Raw genomic sequence first — 21,425 nt, 5'->3', positions numbered from 1 at the left:
TTAAATTCAAAATTAGACCAAATCCCTCAGCACATATTGAAAACACAAACTTTATTATATCTGATCCACATCTCTACAGAGTGCAAGTGTATTTACAGGAGAAAACCCAGTTCAGCTCAGAAAGTTTTCTCTCAGTTCCAGCTGTTCAGGTTTGTTTCTGTTTAAAGCAACCGCGGACGTCTTAAGAGACAGACTGTCACCAAGGACGAACGAACCCACAGTCCCGGTGTGAAACATCATCATGCGAGTCTGGGCGCCAGCTCGATGCTGTTGATCCGCAGGACTGTCTGCGGCTGGATGATGATCTTCTTACGCTGGAACCGGTGTCTCTTCCAGAAACGCATGTGGACTTTGGGCCAGGACTCGGTCTTCTCGATCACGGTGGCCTCGACCCTGACCAGCTCCTTCCCCAGCAGAGGCCTGCCGACCAGGGTGAACTCCTCCCCCCCACCAGCAGCACCTTCTCCATCCGGATCCGCTCCCCGCACTCCGCCTCGATGTGGTTCTCGATCAGGATCAGGTCTTCGTCGGTGACCTTCCACTGACGGCCGGCGAACTGCACCACCGCGAACAGCCGGCCGAAGTCCTGCCGGCTGATCCGCTGGTTGACGGCGCTCACCACCGCGGCGTGTCGGCTCTGCTCCTCCTCCGCCGGAACCAGGCTCGTCTGCTCCGCCCACGGAGGCCTGGACAGCGAGGTCCGCGGCACCAGCTCCCCGCTAACAGAGTTCTGTGTTCGGGTGGCGCCAGGGAACAGAAGAGGGTGTCTGGGTAACAAGAAGCTGCATGTCCTCCACAGTCCTGGAAGCCCTCTGCTCACCGCCATCTTCACAGCGACGAAGCTTCTTCTTCTTCCTGTTTGTCTACAGACATCCACTGTTAACTGTGTGTCCGCCACCTACCGGCTGGAGTGTGAACACCACCACAGTCTGTGGACAAAGGACTCAACATGACAAAGTCATGGGATTAAACGTTCCCGTTCGTTTAATTTTTATATGTTCGTCTCAGTTTGTTATTTTATATATATCACAAAACAAATATATAATTTTTACATATTTGTCTCTTTGTTTTCATTGGGACACATTTATAATCAAATAAATAATCAAACTACCATAAACATTGGAGGTGCCCAACAACAAACTTTTATCTCCTAAAAAATTATATATTTATGTTATTACTTTTTTCCTCTCTTGTGGCCCGCAGACGAATCTTGCTTCACTGGAAGGATCAAAAAGCTCCATCTTCTAATTGCTGGTTGGAAACTCTAATGTCCTTCATTCATTTAGAGAAAATTAAGTTCAATATTAAAGATTTTCCAGACAATTTTAATAAGGCTTGGGGCCCTTTTCCATCCTTAGTCAATACTATGTCATCTTTCAAAGACTAACATTATATATTTGACAGTTTCATAGGGCAGGATGTTAATAGGTTACACAGACTAACTTGGAACACACTGTAATCCTTTTTGACACCAAGGTTTGCATATTTACATATTTTTAATACATTTTTTTAAATTGTATTTTCACTGGTTTCACTTTATTTTCTTTACTTATTTGTCTGATATATTTTTGTTAAATTTTGTTTTGTCTTGCTTCTATTGTCAATGCTGTCAATGTGCTTTTGTTGCCGATAATGTTCTTCATCTATATGTGTGTGTGTGTGTAATTTGAAAATGGGTTCGTGTACCTTGAAGAGAATGTATGTAATGCTGAAAACCCCATAAAAATACATGGTAAAATAAATAAATACAAAATACTTGTCCCAGTGAAACCAAAATGAAAAAATGAGCAAGTACGCAATGCAAAATATAAAATATTCGACGCTATTTAAAATGTTTCACAATGAGAATCCTTGTTTTCATAGCATATCCAGCTGTTGTGCTCTATCAGATCATTTTTTGTGCACAAAAGTTGATTTTGAGTTTTTTTCTCCTTCTTATCGAATATTTATTGTATCCCCTTAATATCACAAAATTCACATGAATATTACATATAAAGTCAAAACCCCTACAACAGCTGCGTTGTGCGTCTGCCATCTATGAACCTCTCTTACTTGATTATGAGGTCAGTATATATTGACAACTAAACTATTGGTTTTGGAGTTTCTATACATTTTTCGGCAAAGAGTCAACATCACAGTAAATTGTTTTGCTGTGACTTACACATTCAAATAATAAATGAAGAGTTCATTTGCAAAAACAGATAACTCTGTTTTGATACATTTTCAGAAAACTTTTTTTTATTGTTTACTTGAGATAATGTCAATCAAACTGAAGTTGAGTGGATTTGACTCAGTAGAAAAATACATGACAAAATAGAGAAAAAATAAATTATTAGTGTGTATTGGTGGTATCTCAAGTAAACAATAAAAAAAGATTTTTCTGAAAACGGAGTTACCTGTTTTGGCAAATGAACTCTTCAAATACTCAAATAAAAATTGAACAAGTAAGCATCTGCTTTAAGAAGCTGTGGAACCTTAATAACAAAATAACAGCATAATACCACTGAGGAACTATTTTTAATCAAATAAAGATCTATTGGTGTAAGAGGAATATTCATCTATTATCCCAAATGTAAAAACAATTTTGGAAAAACACAAGTTAGTGGTGCTTTTTTATAAAGACTAGAGATTGTCACATTTTATATGCACATTTAACTTGAAATTTAAACCTCCCCTTGAATCAGGCGTTGAGGGACTGAGTTTTGTTGAGAGATCAACAGTATCCTCCTGAGACCTGGCCCATTCATTCGTTCATTCATTCATTCATTCATGTCTCTGTAGTGGACATTAGTTTTTGATCGATATCTTCTGACTCATTTGAGCTACCCTATTAAATCGTGATGTGCACCGTAGAGGACATCCCAGTATTTCCAATCATATGTTGTGATTGAGTGGGATGAAAGAGAACTTTGTTTTCATGCTGAGACAAGCCTTCTGACTGTTGAGAGTTTAATTTATGTTCATGTTCAGTTTAATTAAGTTTCCTCATCTTGCTGGTAGGTTCATTTCTCAGGAGCAGCAAAAAATGTTCCTGGGTCATGTTTACTTATCCAAAAGGGTCAGAAATCAAGAAACCCCATAAACACTGTGTATTTCTTATTATTCATCCTATTATCAAACATTTCTATCAATATTTAGTGCAGCAGTGTTGTTTAGCTCTCACACATCATGGTTCAATGAGGATAATTCACTAGTTTTTCTGGAAAAACGCATGTCGAAACTTTTTTAAAAGTATATTGAAAATACCTACACAATAATTTTACATGACATTGACTTTTTATAAATGACATTTTGCCTTTGATTCTTTTTCTTTTCATGGAGTTGATAAATTAACACAATACACCTCTTCTGTTCAGGGTGCGTTTGCAAATATGTGAAATGAACGATTTTCATTTTATATGCTGATTACACTTATTAAGCCAAACAGAAGAAATTTCTGACTGAAAAATTATCTTAACAATTTGTTTTAGATGTTTTCAATTTAATTTAATTTTTTACTAAAATGAGTCCATTTGTCCCGTAATGTAACAGAAGGGTAAATTTGATTGACATTCTTGTTTTCTTGTGGGCTTGTTTTGATTTAGAAGAGTCACTGTTTTGTTTTGTTTTGTTTTGTTTTGTTTTGTTTTGTTTTGTTTTGTTTTGTTTTGTTTTGTTTTGTTTTGTTTTCGTTATGTTGTCCACCACAGTGGAGGTTCTGGAAAATCTTAAAAGTTACAATGAATGATTCTTTTTTGCCCTCGGTTCTGGGTATATACTAGTATGCCATCGCGACTTTGTAGACTGAAAGTTGGAATTTCCTGCAGCACTTCAACGCACCGCTGATGCGCCTCCATTTTGTGTCGGTCTGCCCGTTTCCGGGTTTCCGAGAAGGGACCGATAAAACGGTGTCAGCGGGGAGTATGGCTCTGCTCGCAGGTCAGGAGTGCGGGTAAAGTTTTCCGTAGCAACCAGAAACAGCTAAAGAAAAAAGTAGCCCTTAAACGTGTCCCACAGTTCGATTTAAGTGCTACGTTATCTCAAAGAGCTGTGGCGGACAGAGTTTGCAGGCAGTCGGACTGCGTTGACACTGACAGCAGGAAAGTAAACAGCCCGATGCTAGCCAGCTAACTGCGGCTAGCTCCACTATAACCGCCGCTAGCCGAGCTGGTAAACCGTCGACAACCAGCTAACGTTAGCCGGCTAACCTGCGAGTATCTTTGGTGGCGTTAAGTTACATCACTGCGACTTGCCAGCACCCTCCCGTCCTAATTTTTTGTCAAACTGCTCCGGCGACGGATTGCCACAACGACACTTTCCATTCATGTTGTTTGGAAGTACGACGCTGCCAAACCTCCTGTTGTTCGAGCCAGGGTGAGTAAATTCCGAGGATGTGGAAGCTAACTGAACTCCACCTAAGTTTAAGCTAGCTACTGCCAGGTATGTTTGTTCCTGTACCTGGGAGAGGCTGTACAACCTGCCCAGGCCGGAGCAGTCATGTTTACTGAGTTTTCTGACACAGTTTTATGTTTCTGCTAGCTAGAAACTCTTAAATTTGTCCAACAAGATAAAAAAAATATTAACCTGTTTACGAAGTCTTAGAATATTTACTTGAGTAGAAGTACCAATACGGCGCCATACAAATACACAATTTTATGAACAATTACTTCTGTCGTTTTTAACTTGGACCTAAGTAAGTTATGTCAGAAAATTCGCTTTAAGTGTCAATACTATAAGCACTTAATGCAGAGAAATGGTTCTTGTAACTGTTAAACGTTTACATCTGAGTCCCAAATCTCAAAGATTTTCAACTTCCTGTCAAATTAGGACAAAGGAAAACATTAAATCAACGCAATTGAGAAAGTAGAAACAGACAACATTTTTTGCTATTAAAATAGTTATTTCAATCCCAAAGTACTGGATGACTACTTGGCTAATTGTTAAAGCTCCATACTCATCATAAAATTTGTATTAGATTTTAATGAGGAGACTTTTATTACAGAATCTGTCCTGGGAGTGTTCTGGTCCTGTTTTGTAGTCTTGGGCTGTCAGTTCCCCCCAAAGCCTAGAAAGACGCACACAGAGCTACAGGCCTTTATCTCTGTGTATTTCCTTGACCACAAAAGCATCCAACTTCCTCATACAGCTCTCCCTCCCCGACTGTTTCTCTGCGCAGCGTCACACTGTTGATGCAGAGAAACTTTTTTTTTATTATTTTCCATTGAATGGCTGTTTACCAACTTGCTTGGGTTAAATGGACAGCAAACCAGCGACCATGACCTACTTTAGCCCTTACTTTACTTTGGTCTTCAGTTGCAGGGTTACTAAATTAGATTGTGGAGGTCAGAGGCCGGGACCTTTATGTTTTCTTCAGGATAAGGCAGCCAGTTTAATGTGTGTTTAGTAAATAAGACAGATGAACATCACATAATAGGAAAAATGCTTCAGTTGACTCTTATAAAAGACATATGTAACAACGTGATGCACATTTTTTAACAATTCTACAATACTATATTTACTGAGAATCTCAGATTGAGATTTCTGGGGTTTCGTACATAACAAACATGAGGAACCAAGAACCAAAAGTTGCAGATTGGCACTGTGTATTATACCTGGAGGAATCTGCTTTCAGTTTGAACATATATGACTGAATTACTAACCCTAACACCAGTATTACAGCCTTCCATTGCATAGTGTAGAATACTTTAATAGTGTCTGAGCAGATCTGAGGTGAGCTGGTGTGCTCAAGATGCCCCAAGTAATAGATTGGTGGGTGAAAAGAGAGAGGAAGGGACTTTATAGCGCTGCACATTCTATAGAGACTAACAGTGTAGTTACATCTAAGGCATTTTAAGGCAGGAGGAGATTATTTTGTTGGAAAAAAACCTTTCAACTATGTAGTTTTGATATACAGAAATGAGTGTTTAGAGGTTTAATCAGTGACCAGAGAGGGACTATAAAACTGTAAGACACATTTGCCTAAAATATATATGCTATATAATGGATGTAATCTGTTTCAGTTTTCAGTTCTTAGCTGTTGTCGATTTCAATTCTTAGTAGTCACATTTGTGCTGCCAATACAGTGTACATTATACTATACTTAATTATATTAGGTCTGTCATAGGTCTGATTTGTGATCCCACCGTTTATGTTTGGAGGAGCTCCTCTACTTATTTGATTTTGGCTTATAAAAGGATTTGTATGAGCATTATTTAATCTCATGCCTAGCATTTTCCATGGTATTTTATTCTGTTCAAGTTGTTAATTTTTTCTCTGATTGGAGGTGTAGCTGAAGCATTTAATGAGTAAATCTACTGAATTAGAATTGATTGACACCATTTAATCATTATGAATGTGTCCTTGTAAATATAAATGTGCCAAACTTTCTAGCTTTTCTAGAATGGACCTGTACAACTCGTTTACTTGGTTAGAGATGACAAGCACTGAGAACCATGAAGGGGGATTTTTTTTAAAAGTATTTTTTTGTTCGATGTTTTTGAGGTTGACAAATGAATTGAACAAATTTCAAGCAGAGTATTTGACATTATGTATTTGTGGGCAATTCTAAGTCTCCCTATTTAGAATTACGCAAGCTGTTAGAACTAGAGATTTTTATCTTTGTGAAAATGGAAACATCTCTGTGTCCCACAAACATGTTACATGACTGTTGATTTAAACATTTCAGTAACGTGTTCAGAAGAAGCCCTGTTGACCCATGCATCCAGCACCTCACCACAAAGTAAAGTTTAGCTCCATTATTGGTTCACTAAAATAATAGTTTTATTAAAATATCAAATTTAGCACTACCTTTGCGAAAGAAGAGAGCACAAGCTTAGCACAAACTGAACTCTCTTTTGTATGAAGTCACATTGATTTTGTTTTTGTTTTGTCAACTCAACAATTCCTACATCTGTTACTGCTTTACTAAATGCTTGTGTAAGCAAAAACCAATATTTGTTTGGTATCAATTGTAGTTCAGAATAGAAGAATGCAGTTATTCCAAACATAGAAAGCTATGCCAGCTGCAACAAGCCATTATTTTTAAAATTTACTAATCCATTTAGTCTTGAAGATGTCTTCGTGATGGAAAATTCTCATCAGATGCTACAAAGTCCAAACTAAAGTCATAAACTTTGGTTATGTTGAAAACCAAACTGTATTCAATTTACAATGATGGGAAAGAATTGAAAATGTTCTTACTGCCAGAGTTGTAACACACAAGTTTTGGGGGTGTTTTTGCTTTCAAAATACTTTTTAAAAAATGAATGATGGACTGCATTGTCTTTTTAATAATTTTCAGCTGACAGAATAAACAGCTCATGTAAAATGACAGTTACAGCTCTGTTTTGAAGGCGAGTGATAAAATATAGACTAGAAAAGCCGACATTGACAGTGTTTCCCCTCCTATATGACCGACGAGGCGGGCCGCCTCGCTGGTATAAGCCACCGCCTCATTACAATTTTGCCGACATTGCTGCCTCACTGGTCCGCACCAAAAAAAAAAAAGAAAAAAGTAATGCTAAATATTAGAAAGCATTGACACATAAGTCCGGTATATTCGCCGCTGAAATCAACAAGTCAGAATGGCAGCCTTTTCTCGCCGTGACTGAAGACAGCAAGGCACATCCCCGTTGCGGACAAGAAGCGGCAGCGCTCCATGGTTTCGTTTTTCGGGGCTAAAAGCAGGTGTGTATCACAGACATATGTCAAATTAAGTATCAAAACTATCGCATGTCATCAAAATAAAGTAAGCAACGCAGTGTAGGCATCGATCTCGCTTCCTTTACTGAGTTTGCTTACCGTTTTGTTGTCCGCGGCGATACGAATTGACAGTGACTGCAAAAATGGCTCCCGTTAAAACATTTAGGCACGACAAAACCCGTTCTCACGAACGAGACAAATGATTTCAACAGAATATAAAGTTCCTAGTTTCTTTTGATAAAATGATTTATAGAGTGCCCGAAATTATATCATTCAATGGCAAAAGAAATTCTGTGTTCAAATTTTAGTTCTGTGTTCAAAAAGGTAACAGTTTTGAAAACAGAACTAACTCCTTCAGAAAACCAGTTGTTAACCCAGAGTTGAAGTTTTTTCACATTTTTAAGTAAAATGAAGGTCATGACATAACCTTTTTATTATAAATAAAAAGGAAGTGGGAATTTGGTACCTAACATGTAGTTGTTTTCAGAAAAAAAGTAAAAGTCACCACTTGATTCCAGATTCAAGTCCTTTGTCATCTTTTTCAAATTTGTAATAAGAACTGATGTGGCATTTTGGAATGGCTTGTGGAAATCTGACCAGAATATAATAGACTGGACGAGTTGACATGTTTTGATCGCAAGGACAAGTGGGTTTATATTTGTCAGATTTTCTCCCTATCACTAATTTTTAGAAAAGAAACATGAAAATTTTATTTAATTTAGTTTTTGGAAATGGCTACAAATACAACAAAATGTGCTCCAAATTGTGACAGAATGCCCCATTTTGCTAGCCTAGCTGCGCTAGACAACCCACGGCAACAAATTTAATTCTCTGCCAGGGTGGGTCTAGTTACCCTCCATAAGGCTCGAGGTTGGAGGCTCCTACAACTGGCCGGACGAATCACCATGAAGTGTAGAGTCAGAAGGCGGGCGTAACTAAGTGACGACAGAGGCGCGACGATTCTGACCGAAACAACCGGAAACAACTAGCCTAGCCACGCTAGACAACCCACAGCAACGAATTTAATTCTCTGCCAGGGTCGACAACACAAACGACAACAGTCATTGAGCTCCATTAGTACCGACTCTGAATAATCTTTCTGTTAACATGTCTGTAATATACTTGAGCTTCACCCATTGACTGTATAAATAAGGCTTCACCGAACTACCGCATCCTCTGATTTCCGGCGCTCTAGGAGCCTATTCGTTGCGCTGATTGGTTGTATACCTACCCAATTGCTGCAGAGTGATTTGATAGACAACCTTTTAGCCCGCCTCCCTCCCTGTCAAGCGTGCCTAGACCCTTGTGTCATCAGAGCATGGGTCTAGTGTGGCTAGGCTACCATTTTGCATCTTGATTTTCAAAATTTTTCCGGGGGGGACATGCCCCCGGACCCCCCGAGTTGCTTCGCGCCAGCGGCGCTCGCCCATGCAAGGGCCTTTGGCCCTTGCCTACACCCACCACCTCACAGCCATTTCAACCCAGGGGAAACAGTGATTGATATGTTGACTATTATAAAGCAACCTAAAACATATACAGACGCATATAGACATTATGCATCTATATATGTCAAATGTGGATTTAAATACTTCTACGCCTTCATTTCAAACAGAATGGGACCATTTATCCTACTGTTTTGAAATAATTCTTCTGATTTTCAGAAGCATCGTGACGTGCATGCATTGAGCAGATGTTGAAACATTTCTTTATCGCCCCACTCTCAGTTTAGTTCGCTGCTGTGCGTTTCTGTTTAAACCACGTCACTGACTGACTGGCGAGCTTGCTCGGTGAGATTCCTTTGGTTTCCCTCTGAAAACCTGCCCCAGCACTCAACCAGGCTGCTGAGGAATGGAGCCGCAGAGGGTGAGGGTGGGGTGAGGAGCCAGCAACGGGACCAGGCAGCTAACTGGTTTGGGAAGATCCACTCACCTCAGGCCCTCATTGTGTGCAGAGCTGACACATTTAGAGCTTTTTAGGTACAGGTGCATCACATTTAGGTGTTTTTGGATTAGCCGATTTTTTTAGGTGGTTTTTGATTTTGGTAAATATAAATTCAGTAGTAAGTCTTGTTTACATTGTATTGTACCATAAAATGTCCCCAGAAGCATTCTTTTGTTAATAATTGTTAGGGGTGTGAATTCTGGTATGTGTTTATGGCAGCTTGTCACAGAAAGGGGGAAATGATCATAATTAACCACATGTAAATTAAAAAATGCAAAATAGAGACAAAGTGATAAATGTCAATGATGATACAAGAAGGAAAGAGCGAGGAAGTATCTGTATCATTGCAAAAATTAAAATCAGTACAACATTATACAGACCAAAACGTGTTGAGGTATTTTTCCACTACTGGAACTTTCCCCAGGCAACAGGAACCTTCTGGGGAAATGTTCCCTCCTGGTAATTAAAATGCATTTTCACCTGCATCTTGAGTGACCAGTTGTTACCGGATCTCCTTCCCTGCTCTATACAAATAAACGTGTATCATTTCCATTTGCTTAGACCAGATGTGTTATTTAAAGCAGTGGGAGGCAGCAATGCAGTTTCTGTGCCAAACCTGCTGACAATTAAAAAAAGAAGGAAATCAGTTTAGTAGGTGATCATCATTGTGGGCTAGAACACATTTTGCTCCATTTTGCCACCTAAAAGTCCCTGCGGTGGATTGGAGCAATGGACGATAGTTGGTCTGATTAATCACAACACGTAGCTCCTACCTGAGTATTGCTGCTGACCACACATTTCCCTACATGGCAGTCGTATTCCCTCATAGCAGTGGTCTCCTTCAGCAGGATTTTGCCCCCTGCCACTCTATGAATAATAGTCAGAAGTGGTTTGAGGAGGCGGCTGCACAGTGCATCGGTGGTTAGCACTGTCGCGTCGCAGCTAAAGAGCATGGAGTTTGCATGTGTTCCCTGTGGATGTGTAGGATTTCTACAGCTTCCTCCCACAGTCCAAAAACATGCTGAGGTGATAATTCTAAACTGCCCGTAGGTGTGAATGTGAGTGTGATTGTTTGTCTCTGTGATCGACTGGCTATGTGTCCAGGTGTCTCTCTCCAGCTGGGACAGAGTCTAGGCCCTCCATGACCCTAATTGAGGATTAAACGGTGTATAGATGATGGATGGATGGATGGTTTGAGGAACATAACAAATTCAAGGTGTTCTCTCCAATTTCCTCAGAATTTAATAATGTCTTTGTGCTTGATACACAGGACACTTTAAGAGGTTTTGTGAACGTGCATGCCTTAGTGGGTCAAAATAGTTGTGGAGCACAAGGCAGACCTACACCGTACTAGCAGGTTATGCTAACGTTACTGGTGTATCTACCCTGCAGCTGGAAACCTGTTGCTGTGCTGGTCAGGATGGAAAAGTTCAGAGTTTTTACAAGCAGTAGTGGGTCCAATAGTTCAAAAGACACCATTTAGAAAGAATTTGAGACTTGTGCTTTTGCTACATCAAGAACGTATTTCTTTAAAAATCCCGGGATTTGGGCCATGCTGTAGAAATGCAAATCTTAATTTGACATATTTCAAATGAAAGTTTGACAAAACTGCCAAAATATACAACAAGGGTCATGAAAAACTGTGCCATGTTTGTTTTGTGGTGCTACTATGATGTTTAAAATGAGTGCTCACCAAGAAACAGCAGTTATCCTCTTTGTTGCTGTACAGCCCTTCACCTGTGAGCAGCTCATGGGTTGGACAGGTACGTACGCCTGTCTCTGATAGGCAGCATTTCATCAGAACTGTTTGAGTGGTTTGCACCAGGAAGCAGACACAAAAACCTTTAACTTCCTTTATTCTTTGAAAAATATGAATACCACGGGTAAATTTGTTAATAATTTCGTCACTCTCTGATATTTCATTTGTAGTTTTCTGTGTGTAGGTGTGAGGCTCTAGTGTTTATTCATGTAGCATTTTATTACTGAAGTTGTGAACCATAGATTTTGGCCATCAGTCCAGTAGTTTGCTAAGATGTTTCATTCTGGACTGACGCACTGACCTCCCTAGAACCGTGCTGCTAGTGTGGCTACAAACGGGTTTAAAGTTGGGATTTAAAACACTTAAGCCACTAATTCTTTGTCTTGGTCCTTGTTGTTTTACTGAGATTCTTGTCGAAATGTTCTTTCTCGCTATGCGCTACCCTCGTGTATCCCAGGAGCAGCTTCAGCACCTGCTTCTTTCTACCAGGAATGTCTTCTAGACAGCTAAGTAGGAACTGTTATGTTTTGACTGTGAAGGAGCAGAATCACAGTCATTTAGCTCGTCGTCTTGTTTTCTCTTTAACACAGCATGAAAGTAGTAGAAAAATCCCACAGCTGTACTAATCCTGGCAGTTTCATGTTAGTTCACTTCTGTCCTACAAATAGGTGGAGTCCATTTCTTCACCTTGAGCCTTTTAAAACAATGACAATGTTTGAAAAATGAGTAATCATCATGTTGGGACACATCCCATTTATTTGTTAAACCGTTACAGATTGATTGAAATTCACAAGCGAGACATGGGACATGAAAACCAAAAACCACAATATGAATTGAAATCAAGAATTATGATTACTGTTTGTTCTTGTAGACTATCAAAGAGGATAATGTTTTTTTAGAACGCGTCCATTTGATTCACTATTTTGACAGCTCAGTAGTTTGCACTCAGATCTTTCACTCATATCAGTTATTTGTCAACTTTAATTCAGAAACTCTCCTAATTCCCCTGAGAGTCATCTTGGACAGAGCCAATTTAACAGACACAAAGGCAGACAAACTCATCGCTTTCTTCTGTTCAACAGTACAAAATGAAAGCACGTAAATATTATGCAATTCACAGTATAGCTCTTATATTCTGCCTCTGTAATGCAACAGCTGGTGTTCTGTCTGCGCTGTTACACTAATATCAGTTAAGGCAGTAATAAAGAGAAGAGAATGAGCCCTCCCCTGGTAGATGGTTAAATAGGGTCAGTATTATGCGTTCTGCTGTGTGCTTGTTTAATATTAGGCTTGAAATAATTATTTGATCAGGAGAAGAACAATCGCTGACTATTCAGATGGTTTTATTTATTTATTTTTATTAATTTTCTGTTTCAAATTAATCATTTATGAGCATTGGGTGCTCTTTGTTCTCTCCTTTAAAATGTATTGATTATTTTTATTCTCTCAACTGGACAAAGGATGACATTTGGCACCACTGGCATTCCACAGGCCAATCAGTTAACTGAAAAAAATAACTCTGACCGTTTTAAGCTAAGGGTTTTAAAGACCGGACCTTGCAGGAGTACGTACAACCAAACTGTTTTCCTCAAAAGATTCTTGCTTCTTAGAGAAAGTTGTTGTGGAAAAAAATGGCCTACACATGGAGCTGTATTTGCAAAAGAAATATTTCATGTTATGAGTTCATTTGCATTCTGCTCTAGAAAGGAAGTATTCCTGTTTGCTGGATACAGCAGCATGTACATTTCGTTATTCACCCATCCAATGACTCCTTCATCAGTTAGATTTTCACACCTGAGTTCCAAAACACTCTGCTCCAAAGTGAGGCCGCGCAGACAACGATGTTTCAGGGTCGAAGGAACATTTAAACGGTTATTTGCAGCTTGATCGATTGAAAGTTTGAGATGGGAATTAGCCGCATGGCTATAATCTCTCGTATTTACATGAAAATGTACATTAGTACGAACTGTCTCATTTTAAAAATAAGTAATGAAATGAAATATGCCTCTTTTCTTTTTCCAGGAGTCAGTGTGTGTCGTCCCAGAGGAGACAGTGATTTCACCGGCCTTTACCCCACACAGAGAGGTGCCAACAGCGGGACAAGATGCCTATTCCTCCCCCTCCCCCTCCTCCTCCAGGACCCCCGCCTCCCCCAACTTTTAATGAGGTTAGTGATCAAATTAAATTCACTGCAAAACTGCATATGTACAGTGCTGTGTAAAAGTATTTCCCACCTTCTTCAGTTCTTTTTTTTTGCATATTTCCCCACTTTAACGTTTAAGACCATCAAACAAATATAAATATCAGACAAAGATAATCCAAGCAAACACAAAATGCAGTTTACTTGGGTTTCTAAGCTACCTGACCCTGTGTGAAACAATATTTGCCTCCTAAACCTATTAACTGGCGGGCTACCCTCAGCAGCAACAGCTAAAATCAAGTGTTTTCTATAACAGGTAATGAGTCTTTCACATCTCTGGGGAGATATTTTGGGCCTCTCTTTTTTGCAGAATTGTTTTAATTCAGCAACACTGGAGGGTTTTCGGGCATGAACAGCCTTTTTAAGGTCAAACCGCAGCATATCAATCAGTTTCGTGTCTGAACTTTGAGGCCACTTCAGAACCTTCATTTTATCTTTAAGTCGTTCAGAAGTAGTCTTGCTGGTGTGTTTTGGATCGTTGTCCTGCTGCAGAATCCAAGTGCGCTTCAGCTTGAGGTCACAAACTGATGGTTCTCCTTTAGGATTATCTGGTAGAGAGCAGAATTCATGGTTCCATCAATCACAGCAAGTCGTCCAGGTCCTCAAACCATCACACTACCGCCACCATGTCTGACTGTTGCTATGACATTCTTTTTCTGAAATGCTGTGTTACTTTTACAGCAGATTTAACAAGACACACACCTTCCAAGAAGTTCAACTTTCATGTCGTCAAGTCGAACCCAACCTGAGCCTTTGTGTTGTTTTTGTAACTCTGTCATGGGTGCCATTTCTGCCCGGTCTGGTCCTTATTGTTGAGTCATGAACACTGACCCTAACTGAGACAAGGGAATTCTGCAGTTCTTTAGATGTTATCCTGGGTTCCTTTGTGAACTCCTGGATGAGTCGTTGCTGTGCTCTTGGGGTAACTTTGGTAGGCCGACCGCTCCTGGGAAGGTTCACCACTGTTCCATGTTTTCTGCATTTGTGGATAATGGCTCTCACTGTGTTTCACTGGAGTCGCATAACTTTAGAAAAGGCTTTTTAACCCTTTCCAGACTGATAGATGTCCGTTACTTTATTTCTCATCTGTTCTTGAATTTTTCTGGATTGCTGCATTTTGTTGAGATTTTCTGATCGACTTCATTCAGTCAGACAGGTTCGATTTAAGTAATTTCTTGATGGAACAGGTCTGGAGGTACTGAGGCTTGGGTGTGGTCAGTGAAATTGAACTGGCTTTCCAAAAAGATGTGATTAACTGCAGTTAATTCATGATTTAACAAGGGGGGCGATTATTTTTCCACACAGGGCCAGGTAGGTTTGGATTGCTTTTTTCCCTTCAAACATTAAATCATTATATAAACACTGCATTTTGTGATTACTTTGGTCTTTGTCTAATATTTAAATTTGTTTGATCGTCTTAAACATTTAAATGGGGACAATTTTTAAAGAAATAAAACAAGAATTCGAGAAGGGGGCGAATACTTTAGCTATGGCACTGTATATCTATCTGTGTGTGTTGTATGTAACTTTTGAGGCTGTTGTTTGGGACTGACTTGAATGTACTGAGCTTTTTGTCTTCATTTAACTAATCGGATAATTTGGTTTCTTTGAAAACGGACATAATTTTGGTACACAGGTTTTCAAATTCTACTGAAATTTTTGGTGGCTACACTGGTCTGAGTTAAACGCTGAGTGTTAACACACTGTGTAAAAACAGCAACTGAGGAAAACTGAAGATAAGAAAATTAGTCTAATCTGAAGTCGGTGCAAATGATCAGTTTTCCATGTTTGTTTTTGACTGACATGAACTTCAGAGTCAAAATCAGCTAAAATCCCAAAGTAGCCTGATGACACGTGACCAGAAGTTGGCCAGTAAACCAGCTACTGAGTCATGTGACTTCTGTTTACAAGGCCCAGTTCTTTTTTAAGTGTCTAGCTTTCCACTGTGTTTTAGATAAGAGGAAATAGAGTTGTGATTGCATATCTGTTACCTTCCTCCACAGGCGAACACAACTCCTCCCAAACTGAGCTCGTCTGAGGCAAAAGGCAGAGGAGCGCTGCTGTCAGACATCTGCAAAGGCGCCAGGCTGAAGAAGGTCACTGTGGTCAATGACCGTAGCGCTCCAGTTTTAGAGAGTGAGTTGTAACAAATTTGTTTTATACGCTCAAATCTCAACTGATTAAAACTGAAAACTACTCATGAAGCAGTGTGTCCAGAGACATGTCAGTAGCAATAGTTACTTAATGTCTATATGCAATGAAAAGCTTAATTCAACAATATGAGAGCTGCAGTTGTTTTTTGACCTGGGAAATAGCTCCAAAATTGATGTAGAATAAGCTCTTAGGGAGGGGGGAAAGGGCCTATACTTGATTTATAGCACAAGACAAAGCAGAGAGCATGATTGTTAAATGAAACACGGCACAACAATCTTTTCTATCAATTACCTTGTTTTCATAACTGCTTGAAGCCACAATTGTAAATGAAAAGATGATTTGATTTGCAGCTCTAATGTACATACGGCTCTAATTCCAAAGTTTTCTCACATCTAAATTTTGGACTAATAAAAATAAGTTAATTAAATACTGTGGCTCTCTTGTGCACACTTATTGTGACAGTTCTACCACGGAGAACTCAAACATTCTCCAGATTTCTAAATATTTACATTTATTTTTTATTTCCTTGTCTTTGTACCAGAATCAGGGGGAGGAGGAGGTGGAGGTGGAGGTGGAGGTGGAGGAGGAGGCGGTGGTGGTTTTGGAGGTGGAGGACCAATGGGAATGGCAGGCCTTTTCCAAGGAGGTGTACCAAAATTACGTCCAATTGGAGGTAAAAGTTTTATGTGTTTTAGTTTTACTGTATATTTATATTAGAAGTATTTGGGTTGGCTGCATGTTGACAATAACAGTTTAACCATTTTGTCCACATTTTCTTTCATTAGTGTAAATAAATTGACCATGGAGGAGATCTGAAGTCAAAATCCACTTCTGATGGGAAACAGCCAATATTTCAGTCAAATTCTGATCATTCTTGATAATTGATCATTAAACTGAGAACGCTATTTCTTCTTTCCTAATGAGCTTGTACTTTATGTCTGTTCGAAGCAATCTGTTCTTTACCTGTGATTTTGTGTTTGTAGAAATACCTCAATAGAGATTTATTTCTCAGGGACCGTGTACAAGAACATAAGTGTCATAGGAGAAGAGATGCATTCTAAGTGATTTAGTTATTAGCCAGTTTTTATCTGCAGTGCTTGAGCAGGTAGGCAATAAATAATTGACACAGAATGTTTAAACACCCACAAATTCACAGTACATGTATGACTGCAGAGAAGATGTGGATATAGACCTGATTTTTCCAGCTTAAAGAACCTATTTTTCCCTCGTCCATTTGTCTGTGGTGGAGCAAACGTGTGTGTGACTGCAGTAAGGCAAAGGATATTAATTATGAATGAAAGGCTGAAACTTGCTTCTTTTACACAGCTATTAAATATTAACTGTTAGAATCTGCATAGTGCAAATGCAGATCAGAATGTCCCTTTGACTCCCTCTTGGACCATTACATCATCATAGGTTGTCCAAACCAGTGAGCTGGATTGTTGGAAGGAAATGTGTTTACATACATATTGCAGCCCCAAAGCACAACATTCCTGCTTTGGCTTTTGAGCCTTGAAGTTTGTGTGAGTTTGGTTGGGTTGGTGTGGGGATGTGTATACCTTTAGGGGTGTATTTTTATACCTACATGCAGCTGTTTGTGAACCTCAACTTCACATATTCTGAGTGCAAGTGGTTGTCACAGCATTGTTTTTCAGGAGATAAAAAATGAGTCTGACTTTGACAAAGAAGTACAACGGGCCCTCAACCATTTTGTCTTTTCAGTACATCAAAAATGTAACGCAGTGACAGTAGAAAATAATACTAATATGTCAGGGTTTTTTTCGTGACAAGGACATTTTTGTCTTTAAAGACCACTGCGTAACTTTCTGGGGCTGCTTTTGTTTGTTAAATGTGATTCTTAAACCAATATCTGCTTTATTTGTAATTTTGGTTGGATGAAAAGAAGCCTTTTGAAAATGCCTCTCTGTCTTTAGGAAATTATAATAGGTGAAATTCTCTGAGAGTTTATAGACCAAGAGATTAATTTGTTCATTAGTCAAGAACATAATTACAGATTAATTGATAACGAGGTGTTAAAAGTGATGCACTCAACACCACCTTTCTGTCTTTCATTCAGATGGTTCTGCAGGAGGTTCGGTGGGCAGATCTGCTCTGAGGCCACCAGGGTCCCGGTCCTCAGCCCCTCGCCCTCCTTCAGGCCGCTCCACCTCACCTTCCCCACCCAACAAGCCTTCCCCACCGGAGCACCAGCGCTCCCACCGCCCCTCACTGCCTGACATCTCACGGCCCTCCAGCAACAGCAGCATCTCCTCAGCAGGCAGTGGGATGAAGCACAGCACCTCTGCACCACCTCCTCCTCCACCGTTTAACAGAGGTGGCCGTGGCAATGCTCCTCCGACCCCGAACCAGAAAGTACATGCTCAATCTTCCTCTCACAGCAGGGAGAAACCCCTGCCACCGACGCCCAGCAGAGGCCCCACCCCTCCTAGCACTGTAAAACCACCTCCATCTTCCAGCAGACCGCCAACTGGTGGCTCATCTGCTCCTCCTCCTCCTCCGCCGTACAGACCACACACTTCAGGCAGCATCTCCAACGGGCCATCCCATGTCGACGGTGGTGGAGCTCCAGAGCTTCCCCAGAGGCACAACTCCCTGCACAAAAAACATACATCAGGAGGCGGCAGCCAAGGACGTAGCCATGCTCCACCGCCTCCTCCTTCAGCATCTCCATCTCCTCAGCAGGTCAGCAGACCGCCACCACCTGCCAGAGAGCCACCTGGACGTAGAGCAGGTACGAGCAAACACACATAGCTGCCACCTGTCATGTTTTTTGAAGGTCAGAGAAGTTACTTTCATTATGTTCTTTTAAAGGAAAAGGACACACTAATTTGTGTTGAGAAACTACTATATTTTCCAACTGAATTAATTGTTTAGTCCCTTTAAAAGTCAGAAAATGGTGAAAATGTGACATCTCTGATTGATAAATGACTGGTAATCAATCACATATTATTTCTGTTTGTCTTGTTGCCTCCTGGGGCTGAGGGATTCACACCACTGATCACAAATCCCACTTCTTGCATTCCTAATCTGACTATCTCTTTCTTTTTATGTCTTGTCATCTCTCTTCTGTTGTCTTTCTGTAAAGGTCAGAAAATGCCCCCAAAATACTGTGGAATGTGTTTTTCATGTTAACCGACTGATCCGTTAATCGACCCATCATTTAAACGTTGATTATGTTTCGCTTTTGTGTACATTAAGGGTATGACTATATTATGACTCCCCCGATTCTGCATTTGTCCCGGTGATGAAGACCTCATCAGTCTCCATTCTCAGCTGGAGGAATGTTCATATAAAAGACAAAGCAAGTTTGTACTCGTTATCTCTGAAGCTGTAAAGCGTGGTCCAGCCTTAAAGCAGCATTTTATACTGAAACATTTCCTCCACATGATCACACCTACTTCAGTATGAATCTGAAAGTAGAGCAGAGGACAGCAATGTAATTTGTTTGGCTCTGCAGTGTATAAATGCTTCTCTTCTGACTGCAGCGTTCAGGCCAGGTGTCTGCACAGGCACTGAACACACAGCAGTTTAATGTGTCTTATATTTACAGCTGCCTTGTGTTTTTTTTAAAACTTCTTTTTCCTTATTGCCTTGACAGTCAAATGAATTGCATATTTTAAAGTGGAGCACATATGCTGTCTGTTGGCAGGCGTGTTTAGGCTTGATTGTGGAGATGCCATGCAGATGATGGCACACATTATTACATATCTGTATTTCAGTGTGTAACTGTGTGTGTGTGTTCATGTAGAATTAAGTGCTACAGGATTTAGATGCTCATATTTGCAGAGTGCCCTAATTTTAATAAATGAATACACTGCAAATTGGAAATTTGAGCTGAAGATATTGCTTGTCCTCCCAAGTGGATTTATAGCTCACTGGAAACATATTTGTAATTTGAAATCATGCTGAACACAGAAAACAGGAAGGCACTTGTTAGCTCCAGCTCTGGGTTGTGATTGGATGATGAAGCGATTCGCCACAAGGTCTCCTGGTTTCTCTGCATTCCTGTAGCCTTGTGGAATATTCCAGCATTCCTCTTTACTTTAAATCTCTCTCTGCTTTCCCCCATACTTTGCATTAAATTGTAGCGTGCCAGCAGTTTTTTCATTGTTCCTGTTCTCTGCTCAGGATTATACTTTTTATTTGTTTTCTGGTCCCAAGCAGTGTGAAATAGTTTACTAGTGATGTACAGCTACATTGTCTGAACCTACAAATCAGTAGCTGGTACATAGAAAACATTACTATAAACAGCCTCATGATTGATTATAGTGGTGTTATTTGGCTGTTAGAGGCTCACAATGTGATGTTTCACGTCTGAGTTAGTTGCGTAATAACATTTTTACATTGTTAGACAGGGGTTTGGCTGAAAGACAGTCATGATGCTAAACCCAGTATTATGTTTCCATTTACACTGACAGTGGTGTGTATCCTGCAACACACTGTAATAGCAATTAAAGATGCATCTAAATGCAGAGGAAAATAGCAGAAGGAAAGAAGTAGCTGGAGACTGTATGTGAGCAGTTTTATATTATTTTGGGTGATATTTGAAAATATCGTGCTGAGAGATCGGTTCATTGCAGGGATGCTACTGGTACGTTAGTCAAACTGTACGGTGAAATACAGGTTAGTTAAACATCATTTTCACCACCTTTCAGTGAGGGCACATTGTATGTCTGTGAAAATAGCATGTTTATAGTTAAAGGTTGAGAAATAATTTTATAGCATGCATAATCAACATGTTACTTAGCCATGTGCTCTGTGATCGGTGTGAACTTCTCTCTGAATTGTGTATTGACCATAAAGCAGAGAATAACCTCATGTTTCATCGTGTTTGTGTGTATGCGCACATGTGTTTATGCGTGTGTTGTTCATCCAGCTCCCCAGGTGCCCCCTCTCGGGTCTCGTAACGGTGGTCGGGATGCCCCTCCTCCCCCACCCCCGTATCGTGGCCACAGCTCTGCAGCCTCAGAGTCCCACAGCCGAGTGGGCAAACCACCTCCTCCTCCCTCCTCTTCCTCCATCTCATCCTCTTCATCCTCCCGAACCCCGGCTGGACCCCCTCCTCCACCCCCGCCCATCCGGAACGGTCACTCCTCCAGCTCCTCCTCTAGGTCCATCATAGGTGAGTTGTGACAGGTCGCTTTGGCACAATCATATTCCTCCCTCCGTGTTCATAATCTTCATAACAGCTGACTTATTTGTGTATTTATCAGTTTTACTAAGCAAGTAGGACTTTTAGAGTACAGAAGGACTGCAAGCTGAGGGGAAATTGGTTTACCCTCGAGGTACCTGTGCAGTTAGCAGAAGGCAAGAAAGAAATTTTAATTTAGCAATTAAAAAATGTGTGGAGGAAATAAGCACAGGTAGCACTCTAAGCCATGTACCAGCCAACTACACAGGACTGTTTTCACCATTCTGAATCTGTTATGAACGCATCACATTAGACACTGTAACTGCTTGAAAGAGATCAGCTGAGACTTACACGCTTAAATGCTAAAAATGCTTAAATTTTCAAGTGTGCAATCCAATGACTTTAAATAAATAAGATACTAGTAGATATGGCTGAGGGCAAATGTCTGATTAAAAAGGCAGGAAACCACTGAAGCACTATGCAGAACTGTTATAATAATTACAAGGAAGCTGTAACCTTCATCCGTGACTGTAGTGTAT

The 21,425-nt window shown here is 40.2% G+C and overlaps 2 protein-coding genes across 2 annotated transcripts in view; one reads left to right on the top strand and one right to left on the bottom strand.

Moving 5' to 3' along the window:
• Positions 1-34: 34 nt before the first annotated feature.
• mrpl21 (mitochondrial ribosomal protein L21) lies at positions 35-872 on the bottom strand. Its single transcript, XM_022196538.2, is given in 2 exon segments — positions 35-445; positions 448-872. Coding segments are annotated over 2 exon segments (585 nt in total). The 5' UTR covers positions 827-872; the 3' UTR covers positions 35-239.
• Positions 873-3,825: 2,953 nt separating this feature from the next.
• wipf2a (WAS/WASL interacting protein family, member 2a) overlaps positions 3,826-21,425 on the top strand; it is a 29,012-nt gene continuing 11,412 nt past the window's right edge. The window contains exons 1-6 of the mRNA XM_022196542.2: positions 3,826-4,353; positions 13,403-13,547; positions 15,584-15,716; positions 16,276-16,407; positions 17,812-18,486; positions 20,632-20,877. Of these exons, the coding sequence (XP_022052234.1) occupies positions 13,485-13,547; positions 15,584-15,716; positions 16,276-16,407; positions 17,812-18,486; positions 20,632-20,877 (1,249 nt within the window). The 5' untranslated portion in view covers positions 3,826-4,353; positions 13,403-13,484. The remainder of the gene's footprint in view (positions 4,354-13,402; positions 13,548-15,583; positions 15,717-16,275; positions 16,408-17,811; positions 18,487-20,631; positions 20,878-21,425) is intronic.

The sequence above is a fragment of the Acanthochromis polyacanthus genome, chromosome 3 (assembly GCF_021347895.1).
Source record: "Acanthochromis polyacanthus isolate Apoly-LR-REF ecotype Palm Island chromosome 3, KAUST_Apoly_ChrSc, whole genome shotgun sequence".
In the NCBI taxonomy this organism is placed as follows: domain Eukaryota; kingdom Metazoa; phylum Chordata; class Actinopteri; family Pomacentridae; genus Acanthochromis; species Acanthochromis polyacanthus.
The sequence above is the reverse complement of the archived record's forward strand: the minus strand, read 5'-3'. Positions and strand labels throughout refer to the sequence as shown.